Raw genomic sequence first — 12,130 nt, 5'->3', positions numbered from 1 at the left:
TTTGTTAGGTTGTTCTGTTGAAAAATACATTTATTTGCATAATATCAATAAACTTGAAAAGTGTCGAAAAATTAAATCACTTATGTTTCCGAACATGTCCTTACTTAGTTGCATTCTACATCGAGACTTTGATACAGAGAAAAAAGATTAACTTGATAGAAAAAAATGGCGTTTGAAAAAGTATCTCATATTCATAAAATTTTGTTTTTCCTTTTTGATCGGGTCAATTTTCAAGAAAGGTGTCACTCAAAACGTTATTGAATGCAACTGAAGCTGCGAAGAAGTTGGAAAATGGATATTTTTTTATAGAAATTCAAGAAACATTTTTCATTTATGATAGTCAGAAACAACATTTGATTTCGAAATGTTTTTTTTATCGTCAAAACTATGTTCATCACTGTATTTTAACATCTCGATGTTTTTCGTAAAATTAAAATTTCACTCAACAACAGGCACCGGTTGCTCACTATTGAACCTGTAATCGTGTGATGGTTTTACGGTTTTACTATATAGTTTACAATTCCGAGCAGCAGCATACGACCGAGGCGTAACGCGATGTGTGGTGCCGGTGCAGGTTAGGCGAAAAGGGGAGGGGAGGGTGATTGGGGTGATCACCCTTCAAGCAACAGGAAAATTCATACGTTCGTTCGGAATTAACTCGGCCCGAGCGAATCTCGGATACAGTCGGACGGAGTAAGTAGTACTGTCATGCGAAATTCAACGCATTGAAAACTGTCACGAAGATTTTCCCAAAACTGTCACGGAGCTTAAAAAACTTTCAAACCCACGAACAAACTCTCGCATAAGGTAAAACAAGCTCCTTTTAAAACTGTCGGGGAAGAAATATTCGGGAAGCTTTCATCGAGGTGCATGTGCGACGTACGCAAGAATACTTTCGTTCGCCAGAACTTTTCGGAAGCCTGATCTTGTGCGGCATAAATGTCTTACGCTCAACCTGGAACAGGTCCAGCGCAGATTTGATGATCTAACTAGGTGGATAATATTCACAAGTGTAACGACTCCTATAGCACAGAACAAAATCTGTTAAGTTAAATTGTAAGTAAAAATTGGCGTGTCTGCAACATTAAATTGTCTGTTAAAATAATTTTTGAATTCTTGTTTCAGATTGAATTCACGCAATCGAAATATAAATTTAAAGATTGATTAGGTATTCATTTTACAGACGAAAAATCCTTGAACAATCGTCAATACTATCACCACAGTACTTAAATTCATACGAGTCGGGTGTAATCAAATGTTTTAATGCGGCACGATTATTCATTTAAAAATAAAAATATTTAGAACTTACTCCAACTCATGCAATCAGATCATAAGCCAATGCTTGATCCATGTCACCATCTTTTAATGTTCTCTTCATTACTGGACAATTCAACGAAAGCCATAAGCGGAGTGTTCCTCGTTAATTTCCTATGAAAAATATTGGCTATAAATAATCTAACCTAAAATACAAATACTTCGATGTGTTGATAATTTACAGTTGATTTTTTACAAAATCTAATCTACAGATTGAAAACAATACTCATGGTATTTTGTTTCTTTTTCTCATTAATGTGTAAGTTATTTAAAAACATGTAAGAAAACAAATATTATTTTTAAAGTAGTTTTAAAAACGTTTAGATTTTTCAATTATTTAATAACTTTTAGTCTTAATCAATTGCTAACGTCGCCTCATAATCAATTTTTGTCGGAAATTAATTAACTTTTTAAAAATTATTTTAAATTTACTATTTCAATAATAACTACAAAACAATACAACTACAATAATGACTTTTTCAATAATGATAACAATAATAATGGTATACCAATTTTTAATAAAATAATTCATCAAAGGGTTGAATGCATTTAAGTTAACCATAAGGGATAAAATAAACGTTAAAAATTAATTCTATACTTGCCATCTTCGACCCGGCTGAAGGTGGTCGGTTTGAACAGCAAACCTTTAGACCAAACGTTGTTTAGATTTGCATGTTTCTTATGGCCAGGTTTTACCTCAGCGAACATTTTGATAATTTATTAAAAGATAAAATAATGATATGAAGTCAGTAAAATAAAGAATCTAGTTTTTTTGGCAGTTTGTTTAACCTAATAGTGTTAAATTAACAAATAATTGTTTTCAATGCTTTTTTAGCAATGTTTTGATATTTTACTTACTATCTGTCCCCTGTAAGTGAGTAAATGCAAGGTTTCCGAAATCGATTTGGGAGTTTTTTTTCAGAAGTATTAAATTGTTGAGCAAAGGCAAACCCTTAATCATAACCTCCTTATATAAGAAAAAATTTTTAGCCGTTCCTTCAATCAGACTAAGATTGGTTGCATCATTGGCTATTTCCTCTGATAGTATTCCTGGTTTGGTTGATCTTGTAAACTTTTTGGACTTGGCCGGAACATGATGGCAAAGGTTGCGGAAAAAATTGTAGATGATACCTGAATGACGATGGCCTGCACTTTGCCACTATTTTTTGAAAAAGTGTCGTTGGATCGTACCCAGGTGTATTCCTTAGATAAGGGAATGCATTCAAAATTTGTTGGGCCATTTCCTGTTGTTCCGCTGTTGTTGGGTAACTGTAATGATGGAAAATAAAGTAGTTATAGACTGGGGGAGAAAGACTGAAATTCGCTGTATCGTTTTTTTTACTGTTCAGCAAAAAACCAGCAATTGTTGAAAAGATTTGTAATCGTTCAAATTTTAACATTCGATTATCAGGTTTTGTGTAGCGAGTCTTGTAGGGGAGATGAGCGCATAACGAGCACCCAGGGCATAATAAGCACTCCATTTTTCTACATAAGTACGTATGTATTTTCTTAAACAAATTTTCATGAGGACTTGTTTCGTACTACCTATAGTATTAAGTTTTCACCAAAAAAGAAATATCCTTTTCATCTGTACAGAAATATTAAATAATAACCAGCTAGGTTCTCAAGTGACGAAAATATTATAATTTTTGAGCACCATCATATAAGCTTTTATGACCTTTAAATCATCTTGATCTGAAATGTACGCACTGCAACATGATCTACACATTGTTTCTCAATTTTCAGCATCATAAAATTTTTGATTTTTCACTTTAATCAATTTTCAAACGCGTTTTTACTTTAATTTGTTCACTGGAGGCGAACAGAGCACTATCAATGAAGGCATAATGAGCATTTTCTGCCGTGGAATCTAGCAGCAAATTCGACTCGATGAAGTCAACTGAGTAATAGAGCTACAGCTTGACTTGTTTCTTCTGTCGATTTGGCCTATTGGAAAGGTGTCGGAGAGGTAATCAGTAGACTCGAGTTCGATTCCTGTCCAAGGGGATTTTTTTGCTCATACCATTTATGATTGGTTTTTTTCTTGTTACATTATACGGCTAATAGCATCAAAGCATCATCCGTCAAACAAATCATCAGAAACATAATATATTAGCATGTGTTAATTATTTTAATTCTACAAACAGACCTAGATTATTTTGTTATTGCTTTGTTTGATGAATCTACGCCTCACCGTTTAGTGCAGGGGTGAGCAACCTTTTGAAGCTACGGGCCACTTTGAATTTGAAATTCTTTCCGCGGGCCGCATTATAATAAAATTAGGTAATAATAGTTTACAGAGCTTTACGCAATTTTTTATAGCTACAAATTTTTGACAAAAACAAAACTGAAAAAGGATAAATAAAACGATTTCATGTACTTGCATAAACATTTTTTTTTAATTTTAGATGATTAAGCTAATCGAAATTGAATAGGTTCATCACTCAATTTGATAATTCTTCAATAATTTAATTGTTTTATTGATTTGAAAAGTATACAGAATATGATTTTTTAACAAAAAAAAACAATTGCTTCCGTTTTACTTATTAATAACGAATTATTTTGATAGTTTTTCTATGGTTCGTAAAAAGACTTGAACAGTTTTCTAAGAAAATCCCTTTTTTGTTCGAAACGATGCGGTGGTATTTTTTGTCATCACTTCCATTTAAAAGTTTCATGAAGCTTAACCATGGCTTTTTTTTCTGTGCACATTTTCGAAATGTTTTTTTTACAATTTATTTAAATTTTGTAGTGAAGCCTCTGTTAAGTTTTGTATTAAGGTACGAATCATAGTAATCCTAGAGAATTCATTCTATGATGGCAACATAGTTCATTTACCATTCCTGTATGTTTATTCGGTCTCATGTTTCACTTCTTGTACAACCAGTGACCAGAGTGGACGGTTTTTGTGTTAACAGGCCTTTTATTTTTTTTATTTGAAGTTTCGTATGAAATCATCACTTTGAAATGTTGAGCAAGGTTTCAAAATTATGAAAAATTCTTTACTTCACAGATTTTTAATCAGATTTTTCAATGTTACAGTTTACATTTTTCAACCTGGAATTTTTCTACAGATTTCATAAATTTTATCAATTTAATTTGGATTCCTCTTGGTTAGGCTTGCTATGGCTGAATCATGAAAGTCATAGGACTTTGGTAATATTGATTGATAATTTTGAAGTAAAATCACTCAATTTAATCAATGATTGGCATGATTTCCATACGAAATTTCTGGATCCATAAGAAATTTCTGAATAACACATCATAAATAACATAAAACAACAAAATTCACATTTTTCCATGGAGAAAGGAATCTCAAAACTGATTTTGATTCATTCAAGGGCGCTGAATCCCAATATTCAATTTTTTTTGTGAGCTCAAGTTTTCGAGATAACTTTAAAAAATAGGTAGAAAATAAGCTATTCAATTTGTGTACTTTTTGAACACTAATTTAAAATACAAATACTTATTGACTTAATGATCAACTTTCCCAAAGACTGCAAGTAAATTTTAATTCTGAGAAAAAAGTAATGGAAGTTTTCTGTTTGTTTTTTTCCAATCCTGCAAAAAATGGCATTTTTGATGAGATTTCAAAGCAAAATTAATCTAAATTGAATCTTTGGATATTTTTAAACCCGAAAGTCAAATCATTTCGCAGTCTTCAACAAAGTTGTTGAATGAGTTAAAATATTAAATATTCAATATTCAATAACTTTCTTTAATGATGTCAGAAGAAGTTGTAATCTTATTTTTAGTAATTCTATAGAATTCAATTTTTGAAAGCGATGTATCCCTGATACTAGAATACTTTGGCAATATCTGTGTGCTTGATTGATTTTTTTTTTGTTTCTTTTTTTTTTTTCGATTATAGTCGTTTTACCATTTTTATGACATTCGCGACTTGCTTGATTGAATGAAGGGTAGTAAATTGATTCAAAATCAGCTTTTGGTTTTTAAGTAAGTTTGTATATTTATCATAAGGTTGCCAGATTGTCCGGTTTTATCCAGGTTTGCCCGGATATTTAACACAAAATTTGACAAAAGTCCGGCCCGGCGCGGTTGCCTGGATTTCATTAAAAAAAATCCCGGATCTTACCCGGATTTATTCACATTATTTTCCAAAACAAAAAAAAAAGAAATGTGTTGTAATTTTTTTTTATTTTTTGCATCCAAAACGACATATAAAACTTAAAAATAATAATGAGAAATTTTTTGAAAGACTTAAATACGATTTAAAAACTGCTGTTGAAAAAAAAGATTGTTTTAAAGTTTTCTTTCTTGATTTGTGTCGAGTAATTCCTGGATTTTAATAAAATTTTCCCGAATATATAGCCCGGATTATTGGTCGATATTTTAAAATTAGTTTTTAGATAAAATAGCCCGGATTTGTCCGGCCCGGGTACGTGCTGAAAAAATTCTGGCAACTTTATTTATCAATCCAATCAATCAAAACTAGAAGTGATAGACAAAATTTGTGAAATGTTCTGAATTTAAGACCGTAAAATAAGGTATTGAAACATAGGCACCAAAAATGAGGCCCGTTATAAACTTTTAGGGGTGGATTAAAGAATTATAGGTATTGTCGATTACAAATCTTTAATCGTGCACCCAGTCTTTATTATAAAACTTTTCTTATTTACGGAATTAATCAAGAACACAAACATTTAACTTCATCATACAATTTTAACTTTGCTTAAAATGAAAAATAATGACTAAAGCAACTGAATATTACACCTTTTCAACAAATAACATTGCATCTATGCCTTTGAAAGAATTCAATAAGAAGCTTGAATCTTATAAAAAAGTCAACAATCTCTATGAATATGGGATAAATGCAAATGCAAAGAAGTGACGTGCATATCAAGTTATTTGTAAATCAATTTTTTGCTTTAGTAGGGACTGCTATTTTATGATAATTAACAAACTATCGTAGAAAAAAACCGTGAAATCCATTTAATTTGAGATAAGCTTCGCGGGCCGCACAAATATGTCTCGAGGGCCGCATGCGGCCCGCGGGCCGCGCGTTGCTCATCCCTGGTTTAGTGCAATCATGATCATGAATGATAAATGAAATCACCTCGACCAGGAATCGAACTCGAGCCTACTGATTACCTCTCCGACATCTAACCAATAGGCCAAATCGTCAGACGATACAAGTTAAGCTGTAGCTCTATTAGCCAGTTGACCGGCAGAAAATGCTCATTATGCCTTCATTAATGGTGCTCATACTGCCTCGGGGGGTTTCTCATTATGCCTCTACAGTGACTGGTTTTCAGCTTTCGGCAAAATTTTTTAAAATGCATTTTAAAACGTTTTTTTTTTTATCTACTTTTTCAAGTTTCATCCAATTAGGCAATAGACTATTTGAGTGTGTTCGGATTTTAGTCGAAACGGCCTTTGAAATCTACGTTTATTAGTGTGTAGATCAAAACTATAATAGAATTTATTATCAATTATTGATGGCATTATGGAATTTTAGCAAAATAACTCACGATAAGTTTCAAATCCTCGTGCAGATTTCTACACTGCCTTTACCAATAGTTTGCTCAAATCTGTCTTCCTACGAGTTTACAATAATAATAGTTATAGGAATATAATAAAATGTAATAATTTTACTCACGATTAGTCGAACTTATTTAAATTTTAATCAATCTGTGATAAGTTCAATCTGTGATAATAGATTTAAGCACTAGAATAAGTATGTTGACTAATTAATGCAATTGCTTCACATTTAAGATTATTCGCTAACAATTTTGCAACTCATTCTACGAATGACGGTAGAATCTCCAAAAATCGAATAGTTGACACTTCATGGGCGCACTGATAAAATTATTTGATAGGCGCGTGCTGCTCGGCGGTTCCGGACAGAGTGTCTGAACACGAAACAATCATGTAATTCACATATTACAGCTGTTCTCTGTGGTTAAATAAGCATTTTCCTTAAGGTGGCCATTATGCCCTCATCTCCCCTAACTCAGTTGTTTAGGTGCTACATTTACGTCTTCTGAGTTAATTGCTACAGATTGAAAAGTAAACATCGAAACCGAATACACCAGCAAGATTATCCAAAAACAGTCTGTCAACTCCGTCGTAAATATAAATTTTGAAATATATAAAATTGTTTTTCGGTCCATGGGAACTACCCAAAATCGAATTCTATATTTAAGAACAACCATTGATCAAAAAATTTGTATGTATCAGCTTCAAAAACGGCAACAAAATTTGAGTGACTTAATACGCCTGAACATGCAAGAATTTGCCAGAGTGAAACAAAACCTAATTAAATAATTGTTTAATGTTAAACGAGTGCTTTTCAGTATCAAAAAAGTTTTATTGAAAATCTTTAAATAAGAAAGCACAATTTTGAACCTTCACAACGGTCGGTAGATTGATGAGAAAAATTTGACGTTTGAAAGATTTTTCCTCCCCCAGGTTATAGACATGATTTATTTATTTGTAACTCTTTTAATCTAGGTAGAGGGTGTTTATTTAATGTTAATTCGTTGTCTGAGTATAAATAAAATAAATTAAATTAAATTAAAATCATCGCAGAGTATTCGAATCGTATGGCATAATTCCTTGTGGTCAAGGGGCAGCTGTTTTTCTAGTTTTTTTTTTAAAAGAACGTTTTGAGCAAATCTGGAACTGTTTTGAAGCTCGATCCATTTCGGGGAAATGTTCTCAGCGTCCAATTCTCGATGTAGGTTAGTTCGCGTTCCTTGTCTTTTCAATTATATTCATAACAAACAGAATTGGCCCTTCTTTTGAGCCTATTTTTTCAGGCGTTCTTCGTTAATCAACATAAGCGTTACGTTGTTGAATTTATGAGCTGAAAGTTAGTTGAAAAAAAAATTATTGCTAATGTTAAACAATATCAATGTTAAATAGGTATATCCCAAAAACAATTTCGATCCAAAATATCTCCGTAGCAAAACTAACAATAAAAAAGTTATGTTAAGTTGTATTAAGAACAATTAACACTTCTGGTTATATATCATTCTTAATTAAATCTATATATATAAAAAGCAATTATCTGTATGTTTGTTTGTTTGTTTGTTTGTTTGTTTGTCCTCTATAGACTCAGCCGTCTTAAGAGCTAGAGGTCTGAAATTTGGCATGGATACGCATTAGGTCCAGGAAGGATGAAAAATGTTTTCAGATTTTTGGATGACCCCTTCTGAAAGGGGTCGTCCATACAAGACAAAAAATGTTTTCGCGATATTGACGTTATTTTTCGTCAGATTGTGTTGAAAATTTGCACATGAGAGTTTTGAGAGACGAGCAATTGATTGTAGTTATCAAATTTAGGGTCAGGGGTCGGTCAAAGGGATCGTCCATATTCACTGATTATTGTTTTTGCGATATTGGCTTGATTTTACATTGGATTGTGATGAAAATTTGCACATGAGTGTTTTGAGAGACGAACAATCGATTACAGTTATCAAATTTAGGGTCAGGGATCGGCCAAAGGTATCGTCCATATCCACTGATTAATGTTTTTGCGATATTGGCGTTATTATAGTTCGTATTGTGATGAAAATTTGCACATGAGTGTTTTGAGGGACGAGTAATCGATTTCAAGTTTTGAATTGTGGATCAGAAGTCGGCTGAAGGAGTCGTCCATACCCAACTTTAATGTTTTTGCAATTTTAACGTTATTCTACATTGGATTGAGATGAAAATATCCGCATAGGTGTTTTGAGGGACGCTCTTTTGCTTTCAGGTTTCAAATCTTGACTCACTGGACGGCAAAAGGGGTTATTATCTGTTCACTGTTTTTACGATATTCTCTTGATTGAGCATATAATTGTTATGACAATTGACACATGGGAGTTTAACAGAAAAGATAATAGATTTCAGGTGTCAAGTTTTGAATCGTGGTAAAAAAAAGGCTGCCCATGTCAGTTGCTCACTGTTTTCGTGATATTGTCGTGATCTTGCATTGGATTGAGATGAAAATGTTCATATGAGGGTTATAAACTATGAGCAATTGACTCCAGGTAGCATGTTCCGTGTCAAGGGTCGGCGAAAAGGGCGTCTATATTCACTGTTCACTGTTTTCAAGTTCCTGACGTTATTTTACACATAATTTGAAAAGAAAAAATGGCACAAGGGAGTTTTGAGGAACGTAAAATTTTTTTCAATTATCGAATTACGGGCCATGCGACAGAAAAAGAGGGTTTCATTGAAAGTTCAGTGTTTTGTGCAATAATTTTGTTGGAGGCAGTTAATTTATACCAATTTAAGTGTGAAGGTCAAGTAAAAGAGTCGTCCACATAAACAAATAGTACATGTTTCTGCCAGAATGTCTAGATTTTGCAACCGATCGAGAAGAAAACACTCTCTCATAAATTTTAATAAAAAGCCAATCATCCGTTCAATTTGAATTTCAAGTAATAGTAATACTAGCGACTTTATACACTGTTGAATGTTTTCCCCAAAATTGTCGAAAGAATGTTTCGAATTCATTTTCTAAACTTATTTTGACGTACCAATGATTTAAAGCGAAACGAAGTTCGTACGGGATCAGCTAGTGTATTTATAAAAATATGGCCGTTCACGTCCGCTTTCTCCGGACTTGGATTGTAAGGGAAAATTTTCACTTATTTAAAATTTTACCTTCAAGCAGGGTGTGAGTCTCCGGATCCCCGCGTTTTATTTCTTCCATTTCTTCCAAATTTTAAATTAATTTTCTATATCAAACCAATCCAACCAGCAGAATTGAAATAAAAACGCTCGGTAGCTGAAAAATGGCGACCAAAGAAAATACACAAAGTTTTTTTTCGTGCCTATTATGGTTAAAATTTAAACCAATTTCGGTTCGTACAACAGAACTTCCACATTGGTTCAAATGGCACTGGAAAAAATCGTTAAAAAATAACCATATTGGCAGTTGCACTCAATATTTAAAAAAAAATTAAAACACTAGTAGAAGACATAACAAATTAATCTACTTACTTTTAGAGTGATCTCTGAAGTAAAAATCTGTAGTAAAATGAGTTTTAAATTCATCGAAAATTTCTTACTTTTTATTTACATTTTTTCCTAACCAAAAACATTTACCTGACATCGTGGATAGTGACCAGTTTGTGTATCGCCCAAAAACCTCACAAGCAAATTGCGGTGGCTGTAGCCTGCTATAGATCGACTGTTTACCGCGTAAATCGTTCTCTCCTTGAAGGACCAAGTTCACAGGAGCAAAAGCGGAAACTTTTCCGGTGTTTAATTCATTAACGGTTTAGTATATTTCGCCCCTAGAAGCTAAGGATGTTCCTGAGAGTGTGAAATTCAGGTTCACAACCAAGCAGTCTTGGTATTTGGAGCGTTGGCTTCGAATGTATTGAAGATGCCTTCTGTTTTCATAAAAGCTGAAGTAAAGCTCAATACTGAAGACATTTTGAAGAATAAGGTGCTTCCGTGGATTTGGGTAAACGAACCCGAGTATGTAGTTTTCCAACAAGATGGACCCTATGTCATACATACCTCGAAACGGACCAAATCCTGGCTAGAGGAGAATATGCAATTTGGACCGAAAGATCTTTGGTCTCCAAGCAGTCCTGATTTAAATCCCTTGACATAGGGGCGTAAATATGTTGAAGCGAAGGCCTTTGCGTCCTATTCAGAATGGGGGTAGGCTTAATAGCGGTTTTCGGGTTTCAAATAAACACTGTTTTTGAATCTTGATGACAGATTTTCGCATTTCTCATGGTTCATATTGTATATCATCATACAACAAAATCAATCAAATTCATCTCACTCTGAAAATCATGCTTGCCGAACGTCATGCTGATGTCTTCCTTTTTTTTTGTTTCATTTGCAGGGATCTCACCGGAAATCGATTTCCCGTATTAAACATGAACGTCTTTGAGCGGCTTCCTTCTTTGGATACTCTGTAAGTATTTTTGCCTGAAATTATCTTTTTTAATGCAACCTTGTGATTGATTTTTTCTTTCATATCTGAGTAAAAAACAGTGTCAATGAATATACCTTAATATGTACATTGGTTACTAAAAAATAATTGCTCTACTCACATCGTTAGGGAAAAACAGTTGAAACATAGATTACGGAATTTATTCAAATCAAAGGGTTCAACAAACCGCTAAAGTTCAAATCAGCGTCTTTCGGATCAATCCAATTATTTCCGTCTCACTGATTTATTGCTGTTGGTAATAGCGTTGAGTCACCAATTTGATTGAAGTTTTATTATGGGGGTTTCGTGCGTACGTAAATGTTCTTTGTCTTCTTCATGCGGTTGAATCACCATCGCGCGTTTGATTTCTAAGCTTTGAAAACGAGATTGAATTTTGTTGACATTGGCTAGACAGAAAGCTGCTTTCTATGTTTTGGATCGATTTCTGTTTCATAACACGGCGAGGGTTTGGGGTGCTGTTTACCCATTATTGACCAACATTTGATTCAGATTCCCGGAACAAGTTATAACCTGCCTGAGATTTATTCATTTTTGACATGACATTCTGAAACGAGGAACAAGGAAAAACTGCAACGGTTGCTGCTTGCTACCTTCAACTTGATATTTCGTTACGTTTTAAAAGCTTATTTAATATTCTTTATTTTCAGAGTGCTGAAACATTGTTCGATTGAAAAAATTGAACCTGCCCGAACGCTTAATCACATCTACGCTTTGTGAGTATTTTCATTCGTAACTTCAAATGTTCTTTTTAAATATAACCATTTCATCTGAAATCTTCGCAGTGCAAATTTTTTTTATACTGATAGATTCTCCAGGTTCAATTGAAAATTTATTGCACCCAGCAGGAGCTGTTATAGGAAAAATTGCACCTCAATATTGTCACAG

At 33.3% G+C, this 12,130-nt stretch overlaps 1 protein-coding gene across 1 annotated transcript in view; it reads left to right on the top strand.

Annotated features, from left to right (window-relative positions):
• LOC129758808 (relaxin receptor 2) overlaps nt 1–12,130 on the top strand; it is a 448,038-nt gene that overhangs the window by 30,462 nt on the left and 405,446 nt on the right. Inside the window, exons 4-5 of the mRNA XM_055756440.1 lie at nt 11,135–11,206; nt 11,893–11,958. Of these exons, the coding sequence (XP_055612415.1) occupies nt 11,135–11,206; nt 11,893–11,958 (138 nt within the window). The remainder of the gene's footprint in view (nt 1–11,134; nt 11,207–11,892; nt 11,959–12,130) is intronic.

Source organism: Uranotaenia lowii, chromosome 3 (genome assembly GCF_029784155.1).
Source record: "Uranotaenia lowii strain MFRU-FL chromosome 3, ASM2978415v1, whole genome shotgun sequence".
NCBI lineage: Eukaryota > Metazoa > Arthropoda > Insecta > Diptera > Culicidae > Uranotaenia > Uranotaenia lowii.
The sequence above is the reverse complement of the archived record's forward strand: the minus strand, read 5'-3'. Positions and strand labels throughout refer to the sequence as shown.